Here is a 15,590-nt window from a genome sequence, read left to right on the forward strand (position 1 = left end):
GAAGGGAGTGAAGGGGGGAATAGAACTGTAATGGCATAATCAATAAAATATATTTTAAAAAAACAACCACAGAATACTTTCTTAATTAATTAGGAGTGTTGTGGGTAAAACAATATCAAAAAAGCTCAGGCTAATTGAGGTTGAGGGGACTGTAGCTGTATTCATAATAACCATACACCACCACAGTTTCTGCAGGGTTTCGTGGAACTCAAATGGATCTAAAACACGCCATTTAAAAAGCTAAAATACAAAAAATTCAAAATTATTTTAGAATGCCACAAGCACTACAATATTAAAAAATAAACAAATTTTTTTCACTCTAAAATTCAAATAAAAGAGGGTTTTTTCAACTAAGCTGAAACTGGCAAAGATTCAGTGAAAATAAGTATCTATTTCTACAAATGCCAATTAACTAGTATTTCTTTATATTAAATATGGTTAATCTAAAGAAATTACAGAGTTGTCATATAAAAAATATCAGAATATATATTAACAATAAATAAATAAATAATGCTGAGAGGAAAGAAATTGGATAAACTAGAGCTTTAAAGTAGACCTATAGACACTTTGCTGCATCCCACAGCCAAAAGAAGGGCAACAACAAATTTCTAAACAAAAAACAACCAGAACTGCCAGAAAATAAAACTGTATGAAAGTCCAACCACCAAAGAGTTAAAGAAGAAAAATTCATTCACATTGGTTGGAGATGAGGGGAGGAGATGGGCAGCCAGGGCAGAGGGGACCCATAGTAAGGCAGCAGCTGGAGGACCAGGTGGATGAGGCAATAGCTTCTGACTGGGGCAGGCAAGATGGCAAACCAGATGGTTTCACATTTATATGTAGTTAAACCAGGAGGAAAAACTGGTGAGAGAGAGAGGCTGTGTAACCCAGGGTTCCAGCATGGAAAAGAAAGCCTCAAAACCTCTGGCTGTAAAAATCTATGGTGGTTGTACTGGCAGGAGAAACTCCCAGCCTCACAGGAGAGCTCACTGGAGGTAACTGCAGGGTGCTAGAACCTACACAAATCTACCCAGCCCCAGAATCAGCACCAGAAGGGCACAGTTTGCTTTTGGGTAGCAGGGGAAGTAACTGAAAGCTGGCCAAGAGCCAAGCAAGCAGCACTGTTCCCTCTATGACCCCTCCCCCACATATAGCCCCACAACACAGGGAAGTGGGTTGCTCCGCCCAGGAGAATACCTAAGGCTCCCCACCTTACAATATAACAGGTGCACCGAGACAAAGAAATACGGCCCAAATGAAAGAACAGATCAAAACTGCAAAAAATAGAACTAAGTGATGAAGAGATAGCCAATCTATCAGATGCAGAGTTCAAAACACTGGTATTGAGGATGCTCACAGAATTGGTTAAGTATGGTCACAAAATAGAGGAAGAAGTAAAGGTTATGCAAACTGAAATTAAGAAAAATAGTAAACCAACAGTGAAGGGAAGGAAACCGGGACTCAAATCAATGATCTGGAACAGAAGAAATAAATAAATATTCAACTGGAAGAGAATGAAAATACAAGAATTCAAAAAAATGAAGAGAGGCTTAGGAACCTCTGGGACAACTTTCAACTCTCCAACATCTAAATCAAAGGGGTGCCAGAAGGAGAAGAGGGAGAGCAAGAAATTGAAAACTTATATGGAAAATAATGAAGAAGAACTTCCCCAATCTGGCAAAGGAAATAGACTTCCAGAAAGTACAGGAAAGAATCTTAAGAACAGCAACAAAAGAAGACAGTTACCTACAGAGGAGTTCCCACAAGACTATCAGCTGATTTCTCAAAAGAAACCTTGCAGGCAAGAAGGAGCTGGAAAGAAATATTCAAAGTCATGAAAGGCAAGGACCTACATCCAAGACTACTATACCCAACAAAGCTACTATTTAGAATGAAAGGGCAGATAAAGTGCTGTCCAGACAAGGTCAAGTTAAAGGAGTTCATCATTATCAAGCCCTTATATGGAATGTTAATGGGACTTACCTAAGAAAAAGAAGATCAAAAACCTATGAACAGTAAAATGACAACAAACTCATAACTGTCAATAAATGAACCTAAAAATAACAAAAACAAATACAAACTAAGCAAACAACTAGAAAAGGAACAGAATCACAGAAATGGACGTCACATGGAGGGTTATCAGTGAGGTGGGGCAGGGAAAATGGGGGAAAAGGTATAGGGCATTAGGGCATTAAATGATAGGTACCAAAGAGACAGAGGGAGGTTAAGAACAGTATAGGAAATGGAGAAGCCAAAGAACTTATATGTACGCCCCATGGACATAAATTAAGGGGGAGAATGCTGGGGAAGGAGTGTGAAGGGCAGAGGGGAATAAAGGAGTAAAACGGGACAACTCTAATAGCATAATCAATAAAATATACTTTAAAAATTAGAGTAGATTTACATTTGGGAGTACACAAAACAGTTTATTTTTATATTATTGTTTATTAATTATTGTTTTATTTTCCATACAAACAACTGTAAACCTATTTTTGCCCATCCCTGTGTATCTAAAAATAAAGAAATATTTCCTTGTTGGTGTGGCTCAATGGATTGAGTGCCATCCTGCAAACCACAGGGTCACCAGGTCAATTCCTAGTCAGGGCACATGCCTGGGTTTCATGCCAGGTATCCAGCTGGGGGTACCCAAGAGGCAACCACACATTGAGGTTTCTCTCCCTCTCTTCCTCCCTCACTTGCTCTCTCTAAGCATAAATAAATAAAATTTCTTAAAAAGTAAATAATGCTGACTGACAGGAAAAAATGGGTTAACCTAAAGCTTTATTAAACTCAGTTCATTCCAATTTATTTACATAAAATCCACTATTTCACAAATATATTTCTAAATTCCATATTAGTACTAGTAAGCCCATATTTCACGACCACCAGGCACAAAAGTACCAAGGAGGGATATACATGCCAACTTTAACCAGAGTAGCTACACACGGAAGTTACACACTGAACCAATTTCATTGTATGTTTGTTTAAATAAAAGGTTCCAGAGAGCTTAAAACAACCAAATACAACTATAATTTTTAAAAAGGAAGTTAAAAATAATTAAAACAAAGCATATACCAAGGTTTTTCACTAAATACAAAAATTACAAATATTTTAGTGCCTCAGTCTGAGTTAGAAACAAGTATAAATTTCTAAAACAATTCCTAACTTCATTTAAGTTACATTTAAAGTGGCACATTTTAAAATAAATTTTATTTACAAAGTATTAAAAATTAATTATTTTTAAATTAGACAAATGAATAAAGTTTTGTAATTAGAATAGTCTACCCAGTTACAGTGTAAAATATTATTACCCCATGTATTTAATGATGAAAAATTAACTTCCCTTTTCATAAACAAATAAACTATCAATAAGGTATTCTTACTGTAGCTTCTGAAACTGGTTTGCAGTGTCTATAATTTTCATTGGAAAGTACTCTTACCTTTCTTCTGAGCTATACAATCGAGCAAGTCCAAAATCTGCAAGTTTTATCTGCCCTCTGGTAAAACAAAATGAACAAAGGTTATTAGTCTACTTTGAATTAGTCATACACATTCATATTCTATTCCTAGAACTAATCCAAAATTTACTTATAGAAACTTTATCTTTGACCACACTGCTGTACCCAAGGTCTTATAGGTAAAGATAAGTAGAACTTATCTTTAAAAACTCAGGATATAAGATAAAAACATTAGTCCTTTCCTTTGAAGAATTTTAGCTACTATAATACTGATACTATTTTTTATTAGTACTAGTAAAACCGTATTTCAGTACTATTTAGTTCCTATTTAGAAAAGTACACTTCAAAACAAAATAAAACAAAATGAGATAATTCCTACTACTTAGTAATAAGTAGTAGGAATAAGATATCTTATCTTGAATAAGATAACTTAACCAGAGTAGCTACACACGGAAGTTACACACTGAACCAACTTCATTGTAAGTTTGTTTAAATAAAAGGTTCCAGAGAGCTTAAACAACCAATAACAGCTATAATTTTTAAAAAGGAAGTTAAAAATAATTAAAACAAAGCATATACCAAGGTTTTTCACTTGAATAAGATAACTTATACCAAAGCATATACCAAGGTTTTTCACTTGAATAAGATAACTTATTCAAGATAACTTGTTCAAGTCAATAATGTTCAAGAAATGAACCACATTGTTTTAAATTTATGTTTAACATTCCCTTTCTTAGAGGGGCTAGGTACATGCAACACTTTATACTAACCAAAGTCAGACCAGGCACGCTTCAGTTAAACTAACAAATAATTCCAATTACAAAAGGATTATCAGTGTTCAGATTATGCTGTCAGTAAAATTCAACACTTTAAAAAGATGTTATTTATTCATTTATTTCTTAATTTTTAGAGAGAGGAGAAGGGAGGGAAAAAGAGAGGGAGAGAAACATTGATGGGTTGCCTCTCACACAATTCCAAACAGGGACCTGGCCCACAATTCAGGCATGTGTCCTGACCAGGAATCGAACCAGTGACCTTTCAGTTTGCAGGGCAGTGCTCAACCCATTGAGTCACATCAGTCAGGGCGTAGCATAAACTGTATGTTTATGGGTATTTGTGTGTGTGTGTGTAGGTGTACATTTTTTAAAAGTCCACTTTAAAACTGTGATGACTGTTTTAAAAACTGTAAATTAAAAAAATTCTAAAGTCTAGTCTTACACCAAAAAAATCATTTTTTCAGTTATTAGAAGATCCATTCACATTTTGTGAATGATAATCAAACAAGAAAGTTCAGCTAAGTATTATCTTATGTACATTATAAACTATTATTGGGAGTGAACTAACTATAATATATTTAACACAAAATCAAAAATACCATGAGCTATAATGTTGATTGTATTACAGCAATGTATTACAGCAAATTACTGTATTACAGTAATACAAATTATTGTATTACAGCAAATTACTCTATTTCAGCAATGAAATAGAGTTGGCCCTTGAACAACAGAGTTTCAACCACACAGGTCCACTTATATTCAGTATTTTTTCCAATAAACACTATAAATGTATTGTCTATTCTTTACAATTTATTTAATAACACTTCTTTTGTCTAGCTTACTTTATTCTAGAAAACATAATATATAATATATATAATAAAAAACATGTGTTAATCAACTATTTATGTTACCAGTAAGGATTCTGGTCAACAGGAGACTATTAGTAAAGTATTTGGAGATTTAGAAGTTATATGCAGATTTTCACCTGTGTGTGTGTGTATGGTGGGGGGTGGATTTGCCATTCCTAGATCCCAAGTTGTTCAAGAGTCAACTGTAATGTAAATTATTAATCCTTTTAACAAAATCAAGGTATACATTGTATAAAATGCACTCTGAACATATATATATTAAACTCATCTCATACCTATTATTTAGAAGAATATTTGAACATTTAATATCTCTATGCAAAAAGTTCTTCTTATGACAATAATCCAGACCTTCCATGAGCTGTCTCATAAATGACTTGATGTGATTTTCATTAAAATGAACCAAGCCTGATTCCAGTAGTCCCATCAGGTCATGGTCCATATATTCAAACACCAGATAAAATGCACCTAAGAACAAAAATAATTAAAATATTAAAGATTTTTATTCTTACAACTTTTCTTAATCCTTGTAAAGAAATACTACTTTGTCACTTTAATAATGTTCATCTTTCTCTCTGAACTTAATATCAATAAATACATCCCAAGGATCTAACCCAGTTTGCATCTCATAAATGAAACTCTTATGATATAAAATCAACCCTGTTGATTTTCACACTAGGCAGTTTCTAGGTACAATGCATGTAAAATAAACTCCTAGCTGTTTAACATAAACAAATTGTCTCTGAGCAGAAGCCACATAAAATTAGTATAGCTCATTAAAGAAAATATAAAAGTGGCAAAAAATTGTTTTCAGTTAAAAAAATGAGCTCAGTTGACCTTTAGATGGCTTCCTTTAAGTCTTCATTATATATTTTAATTCTGTCCATACAGCTGCAGAGCATTTGAAAGCACACTTGGTAACAAATTTGTTATGAAACCAGCTTAATCCTGCTACCAAAACCTAACATACCATAGCACATACACAACTGTATTTATGGGAGGAGATTCAAAAACCCTAAAAGATATTTACACAAAATGAATCGAAAGCTATATAAAAAATTACCAATCAATGAGCATTTATTTTAGCAATTCAGAATGGAAAAACTAATAAAATACAATACATCTATTTGGCAGAGTAAAAAAGTATCAATACGCTGAAAAAAGGGCACCTGTAGATAGTTCATAATCAGTTTCCAACTTAAAAAAAAGATCTCCTAGTAATCTTAAAAGTTTATACTAAAACTCCTCTGAAACGAACTAATGATATGCTTATTAGTAAAAAGGCAGGTGTTGCACACAAAATGAAAGCATTCAGTATTACTAACTGTCCTACAGTTAATTAAAAACAATATCAAAATATTTTTCTTTTGTATATTTTTACTATTTTATAGTGCCACTTTAAAAAATATCTAAAATTGGTGCTCTAAATATTTAGTGCTATGTGGATACCAAAACTTCCTTCACATTTAAGGTATGTGCAGTGTATGAAAAGACTGAATGAGTAAAAGTAATCAGAAGGGGTGGGTTCTCTTAACAAAGGATAGATCAGTGTTATCAAATATTGGAGCATGGGACTTCTGGTCAAGATGGATGCATACATAGGTAGATAGACCTTGCCTCCTTGCACAACCAAAAGAACAATAACAAATTTATGAACAAAAATCAACCAGAACTGCCAGAAAATTAAACTGTATGGAAGTCCGACAACCAAGGAGTTAAGGAAACACTGATCCAGACAGGTAGGAGGGGTAGAGATGGGCAGCTGAGGGTGGAACGGATGAGCAGCAAGGCAGTGGCTGGATAACCAGGTGGGTAAAGAGGAGGATGGAGGTCTCACACTTCCCTGTGGGTAAATAGGAAGGAACAATTAGGAAGAGAGACAGACCTCACAACCCTGGGTTCCAGCACAGGAAAAGAAAACTGCCAAACTACTGACTATAAAAATCTGTGGGAGTTGTGGTATTGGGAGAGACTCCCAGCCTCACAGGAGTTCACTGGAGAGACCCACAGAGTCATAGGTGTATGCAAACCCACCCACCTGGGAAACAGGACCAGCTTTGCTTATGGGTAGCAGGGGAAGTGACTGAAAGCTGGCCAAGAGTCAAGCAAGCAGCACTGTTCCCTCTATGACCCCTCCCCCACATACAGCCCCACAACACAGTGAAGTGTGTTGTCCAGCCCTGGAGAAAACCTAAGGCTCCCTACCTTACAATATAACAGGTGCACTGAGACAAAGAAACATGGCCCAAATGAAACAACACATCAAAACTCCAAAAAATAGAACTAAGTGATAAACAGATATCCAATCTATAAAATGCAGAGTTCAAAACACTGGTAGTGAGGATACTCACAGAATTGGTTCAGTATGGTCACAAAATAGAGGAAAAGACAAGGCTTTGCAAAGTGGAATAAAGAAAAATAGGGAACCAACGGTGGAGTGAAGGAAACTGGGACTCCTATCAACAATTTGGAGCAGAAGGAAGAAACTTTCAACCAGAACAGAATGAAGAAACAAGAGTTCAAAAACATGAGGAGAGGCTTAACCTCCAGGACAACTTTAAATGTTTCAACATCTGAATCAGGGGTGCCAGAAGAAGAGGAAGTACAAGAAATTAAAAACTTATTTGAAAAAATAATGAAGGAAAATTTCCCCAGTCTGGCAAAGGAAAGAAGACTCACAGGAACTCCAGGAAGCACACACCAAAGCACATACCAAAGCACATCAAAATTACATTACCCAAGATAAAGATAAGGAGAGAATCCTAAAAATGGAATGAGGCAAGGAGACAGTTACCTACAAAGGAGTTCCCATAAGACTATCAGCTGATTTCACAAAACAAACTCTACAGACAAGACAGGGCTGAAATGAAGTATTGAAAGTCATGAAAGGCAAGGACCTACATCCAAGATTACTCTATCCAGCAAAGCTATCATTTAGAATGGAAGGGCATATAAAGTGCTCCCCAAATAAAGCCAAGTTAAAAGTTCATCATCACCAAGCCCTTATTATACGAAATGTTAAAGAAATTTATCTAAGAAAAAGAAGATGATCAAAACTCACAACTATCAACAAATGAATCTAAAAACAAACAAACCAGAAACCAAAACAAATTAGGCAAACGATTAGAACAGGAATGGAATTATAGAAAAGAAGATCACATGGAGCATTATCAGCAGAGAGATGGAGGGAGGAGAGAGAATGGGGAAAAAGGTAGAATAAAAAGCATAACTGGTTGGTACCAAATAGGAAAAGGTTAAGAATAGTATAGGAAATACAGAAGCCAAATAACTTATATGTACGACCCATGGACATGAACTAAGGGGGGGAACGCTGGCGGGAGTGGCAGGGTACAGGACAGAGGGGAATAAAAGGGAGAAAAAAATGACACAACTGTAATAGCATCACCAATAAAATATACTTAAAAATATTAAACAAAATGCTTTAAAAAAAAGACATTTTCCCCCTTAAAAAATACTGAAGCAGGGTTAACTAAGGTGGAAAATGAAAAGCAATTGTTTGATTTGGCAGCACTTAATATTATTAGTGTTCTAAAAGATCCCAGTAAAGAGATAGGGTCAGAAGCCAAACTGCAGGTTCAGGCTATGAAGAGGAGGGAAAGAATTAGAGCAGAGAGTACAGAGGAAGTTTTCAAGAAGGTTGTCTTTTAAGGAGCAGCTGTTGTATTCTTTTGTTTTTGTTTTCATGCCCAATGAACATGTTTATGTATATACCATAATTAACTAGAACTAGTGAGGTCTAAAGCAAATATCACATGCAGGGCAAGTAAAATAAAGACAAAATACAAATACTAAAAGGGACAAAAATATAACTATTGGTTGATATAATGACTGTCGTCCTGAAAATCCAAAAGAATAAAAAGACACTAGCTGAGTTAGAGAAAATCATATATAAAAAGCAAAAGAGTTTATGTATGTCAACAACAATTAGAAATAAAGTTTAAATGATTGCACAACTGAAAAATACTATACTACAAATGACTGGGAATAACCTTCAAAAAGAATTATACAAATTCTTATGAAATACCAACTTACAAAATCTGCATTTTAATGCTATTTCAATTTTTAAAAATCACATTTGTTTTTATTTGCTGAAGGTACATTCAACTTCACAAAATAATTCTAAAATTCACCCTGAAGAAAACAAAAACCAGGCTTGGACAAACTATAAATGTATATTGAGAACATAAGGACAACCAACTGAAGATAATCTTAAAAAGAAGCATTACTGATAGGCTAAGAAAAGAGAAAAAAGGAATCGTATAAAGAGTTTAATTAAGACCAGAGAAGGCAGATTTACCAGGACTTCTGCCAAGATGGAGGCATAGATGGAAACACTGTGCCTTCTCCCACAACCAAGTTTGAATAAAAAAAAAGGTTTGGAGAACAAAGACACAGCCAAAGAACAGAAAATTGAATTATACGGAAGTCCGACAACAACAAACCATTCAACCGGGAGGGTAAGAGGGACAGAGCCAGCATTGGAGCATGGTCGGGCAGGAAAGATCCCCAGACCTAGGCACGCAAGTAGCCGGGACGCAGTCAGGGTGTGGGGCAGACTGACCGCAGTTGCACATCGGCGCACAGTGAGACGGAACACACAGGCCCCAGGGGGCGAACCCACTGGTGGAGGGCTGATGGCGGTGGCACACTCACGTGCAGTGGGACGAAACGCGCGGGTCCCAGTGATGGTGGCAGCTGCGGCACCTGTGGGGGCCGGCAGGAGGCGGCAGACGGGACGCCATGGCTCCTCTTTGACCCCGCCCCCACATAAGCGTCACAACCCAGTGACTGAGTTGCCCTGCTCTGGTGAACACCTAGGGCTCTGAGCCTGCTACGTAACAGGCACGAACAGCCCAAAAGATGGTGCAAGAAGAACTCAAAGTCTCAGAGCCAATAACTCTAAGCGACCAACAGATTGCCAACCTCTCAGAAGCACAGTTCAAAATACTGATGGTCCGGATGCTCACAGAACTGGTTCATTTTACTCACAAATTAGATGAAGAAATTGAAATGAAGGGAGATGCACAGGAAACCAATAGCGATGGAAAGGAAACTAGGTCTCAAATCAATGGAATGGACCAGAAGGGAGAACGAAACATCCGACCAGAAAGGAATGAAGAAATGAGAATTCAAAAAAATGAGGAGAGGCTTAAGAACCTCCAGAACATCTTTAAACGTTCTAACATCCAGATTATAGGGGTACCAGAAGGGGGAAAGAAACAGCCACAAGTGGAAAACTTATTTGAACAAATAATAAAGGAGAACTTCCCCAGTCTGACAAAGGAAATAGACTTCCAGGAAATCCAGGAAGCTCAGAGAGTCCCAAAGAAGTTGGACCCAAGAAGAAACACACCAAGGCACATCATAATTACATTAGCCAAGATTAAAATGAAGGAGAGAATCCTAGAAGCAGCAAGGGATAAGGGGACAGTCACCTACAAAGGAGTACCCATCAGACTGTCAGCGGATTTCTCAAAAGAGACCTTACAGGCAAGAAGGGGCTGGAAAGAAGTATTCCAAGTCATGAAATCCAAAGACCTACAGCCAAGATTGCTTTATCCAGCAAAGCTTTCATTTAGAATGGAAGGACAGATAAAGTGCTTCTCAGATAAGGTCAAGTTCAAGGAGTTCATCATCACCAAGCCCTTATTATATGAAATGTTAAAGGGACTTATCTAAGAAAAAGAAGATGAAAAATATGAACAGTGAAAGGACAGCAAACTCACAGTTATTAACAACCACACCTAAAACAAAAGTAAACCAAGAGGACAGCTAGATCAGGAGCGGAACCATAGAAATGAAGACCACATGGAGGGTTAGCAACAGGGGAGTGGGAGGAGGAGAAGGGGGGAGAAGGTACAGAAAATAGCACAGGCAGTAGGTAGAAAATAGACGGGGGAGGGAAAGAATAGTACGGGAAATATAGAATCTAAAGAACTTGATACACGTGGTTATAAACTAAGGGGGGGAGAATGGTGGGGGAGGGAGTGTGCAGGTGGAGGGGAATGAAGGGGGGAATAGAACAACTATAATGGTATAATCAACAAAATATATTTAAAAAAAAGACCAGAGAAGGCAGAAAAAGAGTGGAAGGGTAATTTAAAAAGATAACAAATAGAAAACATTAACAAATATGGTAGATATTAATCTAACTGTATCAATAATCACCCTAAATGCCAATGGTCTAAATATACAAATTAAAACACAAAGACTGGTAAAGTGGATAAAAAAGTAAGACTCAATTTAAAAGAAAACAAATTTATACAAAGTATGCTATCAGACCACAATGAAACTGAACTAAAATAATTAATAGGAAGAGAGTTGGAAAAATACTTGGAGTCAAAAAAAACTATTTAATGACACATGGATTAAAGAAATAGTCTAAAAAGAAATTTTGACATAAATTAAAATGAACACAACTTAACTAAAATATGTGGGATACAGCAAAGCTATTCCTTAGAAAGAAATTGTAACAACTATTCACTTTAGGAACTGGAGAAAGAGCAAATTAAATTACAAGTAAGCAGAAAAACAAATAATAAAAATTAGAACAGAGCCCTGGCTGGTGTAGCTCAGTGGATTAAGCACAGGCTTGCGAACCAGATGACAGCAGTTCGATTCCCAGTCAGGGCACATGCCTGGGTTACAGGCCAGTTCCCAGCAGGGTACGCATGAGAGGCAACCACGCATTGATATTTCTCTCCCTCTCTTCTTCCCTTCCCCTCTAAAGTTAAATAAATAAAATCTTAAAAAAAAATTAGAACAGAAATCAATGAAACTGAAAATAGAAACTCAACAGAGAAAAATCAACAAAACTAAAACCTGATTCTTTGAAAAGATAAAACTGAAAAATCTGTAGCCAGGTAAAGGTGCAAACTACGAATATCAGAAATGAAATTACTAGTATCAGGTCATCACTATTTGTCCCAAGAACATTGAATATGTGAACTACTGAATGTCCGTAAGGTTGATAATCTAGATAAAACAAATTAATACCTTGAAAGACACAGTCTACCAAAACTAATACAAGGATCACTTCAATTGGCCTATGAAGTCTGTCTATAAAAAGTCCAGTGATTGTTAATATAATGAGAATAGTTTGTGTGACATCAATGTAACCTGGTAGCCAAAGAGAGTGGAATGGAAAACATACATACATGACCAATGACAACTGGACCGTACTAGTTAGTGGGGATGGTAGATGATTCCCTTGACTGAACATGTGTACTGTGTGTCTGTTCAAAATGACTGACCAAGGAGAACAACGAACCTGCATCAAATTCTGCATGAAGCTTGAACCTACCTCTGCAGAAACTATTCAGATGACTCAGAAGACCACAGCTATCTATGGACAACTGGTTATTAGCAGCTTCATCACGACAATGCACCTGATAATCTGTCATAACTTGTGCAGAATTTTTGGCAAAACATCAAATCACCCAAGTGACTCAGCCCCCCTACAGCCCAGATTTGGCACCCTACAACTTCTGGCTTTTTCCAAAACTAAAGTCACCTCTGAAAGGGAAGACATCTCAAACCATTGTTGAGATTCAGGAAAATACAACAGGGAGGCTGATGGCGATGGCAGGACTGTGGGAGGTCTCAAGGTGCCTATTTTGAAAGGTACTGAGGGATCACTGTCCTATGTACAATATTTTTTGTATATTGTATCTTCAATAAATGTTTCTATTATTCATATTACATGCCTGGATACCTTCTGGACAGACCCCATATACCTAATGTAAAAAATTAATCGATACTTAATAACCCTCCAAAATAGAAAACACCAGGTGCTCAGATGGATTTACTGATGCATTCTACAAAATATTAAAGGAAGAAATTATACCAATTTTCTACAATATCTTCCAGAAAATACAAGGAAATAGACTATTTTCTGCCTCAGCCTATGAGGCCAACATTACTATGATATCAAAACTTACAAGAAATGAAAACTAAAGAATAGTTTCTCACAAACATATAAGTGAAAATCATTAACAAAATATAAACAAACTGAATCCAATACATATTAAAAGAATTATATACTGTTTCTAAGTGGGATTTAGTCTAGGAATACAAGGAAAAAATCAATTAATGTAAGTTGTGACATCAACAGAAGCTAAGAAAGGAAAACTGTATGGTCATATCAGTAGATGCAGAAAAGCATCTGACAGGACTTCTGCCAAGATGGAGGTTTAGGTGGAAACACTGTGCCTTCTCCCACAACCACGTTTAAAGACAACAAAGTTTTAGTAAACAAAAACGCAGCCAAAACACAGAAAACTGAACTATACGGAAGTCTGACAACAATGAACCAATCAACCAGACTGGTAAGAGGAGCGGAGCCAGCAGTGGAGCAAGGTCAGGCAGGAAGGATCCCCCAACCCAGACACCCAGGCAGTGGTGGACGGATCCCAGGTGTGGGGGAGCAACGAGCGAGCCCAGTGAGGGCGCAAGGTAGCAGGATGACCATGGTCACACATTCATGCGCAGATACCCAGCAAAGGAGTTAGCAGTGAGACAAACCACGCAGGCCCCGGCGGCAGGAAGCAGCAGAGGGGACCACCATTGCTCTTCTCTGACCCCGCCCCCACATACAGCATCACAACCCAGAGACTGAGTTGCCCCGCCCTGGTGAACACCTAGGGCTCTGCTCCTCATATGTAACAGGCACAAACAGTCCAAAATATGGCTCAAGAACTCAAAGCCCTAGAGCCGACAACTCTAAGCAACCAAGAAACAGCGAACCTCTCAGATGCACAGTTCAAAACACTGGTGATCAGGATGCTCACAGAACTGGTTGATTTTAGTCACAAATTAGAGGAACAAATGAAGGCTAAACTAATTGAAATGAAGGGAAATGCACAGGAAACCAATAGTGATGGAAAGGAAACTGGGACTCAAATCAAGGGAGTGGACCAGAAGGAAGATAAAAATGACAAAACAGAAAAGAATGAAGCAACAAGAATTCAAAAAAATGAGGAGAGGCTTAGGAACCTCCAGAACATCTTTAAACGTTCTAACATCCAGATTATAGGGGTACCAGAAGGGGAAAAGAAACAGCCACAAGTGAAAAACTTATTTGAACAAATAATAAAGGAGAACTTCCCCAGTCTGACAAAGGAGATAGACTTCCAGGAAATCCAGGAAGCTCAGAGAGTCCCAAAGAAGTTGGACCCAAGAAGGAACACACCAAGGCACATCATAATTACCTTAGCCAAGATTAAAATGAAGGAGAGAATTCTAGAAGCAGCAAGAGATAAGGGGACAGTCACCTACAAAGGAGCTCCCATCAGACTGTCAGCTGATTTCTCAAAAGAGACCTTCCAGGCAAGAAGGGGCTGGAAAGAAGTATTCCAAGTCATGAAATCCAAAGACCTACAGCCAAGATTGCTCTATCCAGCAAAGCTTACATTTAGAATGGAAGGGCAGATAAAGTGCTTCTCAGATAAGACCAAATTCAAGGAGTTCATCACCACCAATCCCTTATTATATGAAATGCCAAAGGGACTTATCTAAGAAAAAGAAGGTAAAAAATATGAACAGTGAAAGGATAGCAAACTCACAGTAATTAACAACCATACCTAAAACAAAAGCAAAGTAAGAGGACAGCTAGATCGGGAGTGGAAACAAAGAAATGGAGATCACATGGAGGGTTAGCAACAGGGGAGTGGGAGGAGGAGAAGGGGGGAGAAGGTACAGAGAATAAGTAGCATAGACAGTAGGTAGAAAATAGATAGGGGGAGGGCAAGAATAGTAGGGGAAATATAGAATCTAAAGAACTTGAGACATGGGGTCATAAACTAAAGGGGGGGAATAGTGGGGGAGGGGTTGTGCAGGGTAGAGGGGAATGAAGGGGGGGAATAGAACAACTGCAATGGCATCATCAATAAAATATATTAAAAAAAGAAAGAAAAGCATCTGACAAATTCCAGCAAACCATTCATGATTAAAAACAAAAACAAGAACAAATAAACAAAACTCAGAAACCAGGAACAATGGAGAACTTCCACAACTTGAAAAATATCTACAAAAACCTGTTGCTAATATATTTAATAGTAAGAGAACTTCCAATAATATCAACTAGCCAAGGATATACCCTCTCACCAGTTCTATTCTTCATCGTACCTAGCAAATGAAGACAAGAAAGGAAGTAAAAGGTATATAGATTAGAAAGGAAGAAACAAAATGTTTTTCTTCACAATGATACAACTATCTATGTAGCAAATCCAAAATTCAACAGAAAGGTACTGCAATTAATAAGCAATTATGATAAGGTGGCAAGATTCAGAGTTAATATATAAAAGTTAACTGCATTCTTACATATACTGGCAGTGAACAATTGGAATTTGAAATAAAAAACACACCATTAACAGCAACAAGACATAAACAAACAAAAAAACAGGTATAAATCTAACAAAATATGCACAAGTGCTATATGAGAACCACCACAAAATCTGATAAAAGAAACC

General features: G+C 37.1%; 1 protein-coding gene across 2 annotated transcripts in view; it reads right to left on the bottom strand.

Moving 5' to 3' along the window:
- Positions 1-15,590, bottom strand: part of CDK13 (cyclin dependent kinase 13) — a 138,836-nt gene that overhangs the window by 38,733 nt on the left and 84,513 nt on the right. For both annotated transcript variants that reach the window (XM_037056525.1, XM_037056526.1), the window contains exons 6-7: positions 5,379-5,568; positions 3,441-3,497 (exon numbers count right to left, since the gene is read on the bottom strand). In XM_037056525.1, coding sequence (XP_036912420.1) covers positions 3,441-3,497; positions 5,379-5,568 — 247 coding nt within the window. The remainder of the gene's footprint in view (positions 1-3,440; positions 3,498-5,378; positions 5,569-15,590) is intronic.

The sequence above is a fragment of the Sturnira hondurensis genome, unplaced genomic scaffold, assembly GCF_014824575.4.
Source record: "Sturnira hondurensis isolate 20B ecotype Veracruz unplaced genomic scaffold, ASM1482457v3 Scaffold0008992, whole genome shotgun sequence".
NCBI classification, from domain to species: domain Eukaryota; kingdom Metazoa; phylum Chordata; class Mammalia; order Chiroptera; family Phyllostomidae; genus Sturnira; species Sturnira hondurensis.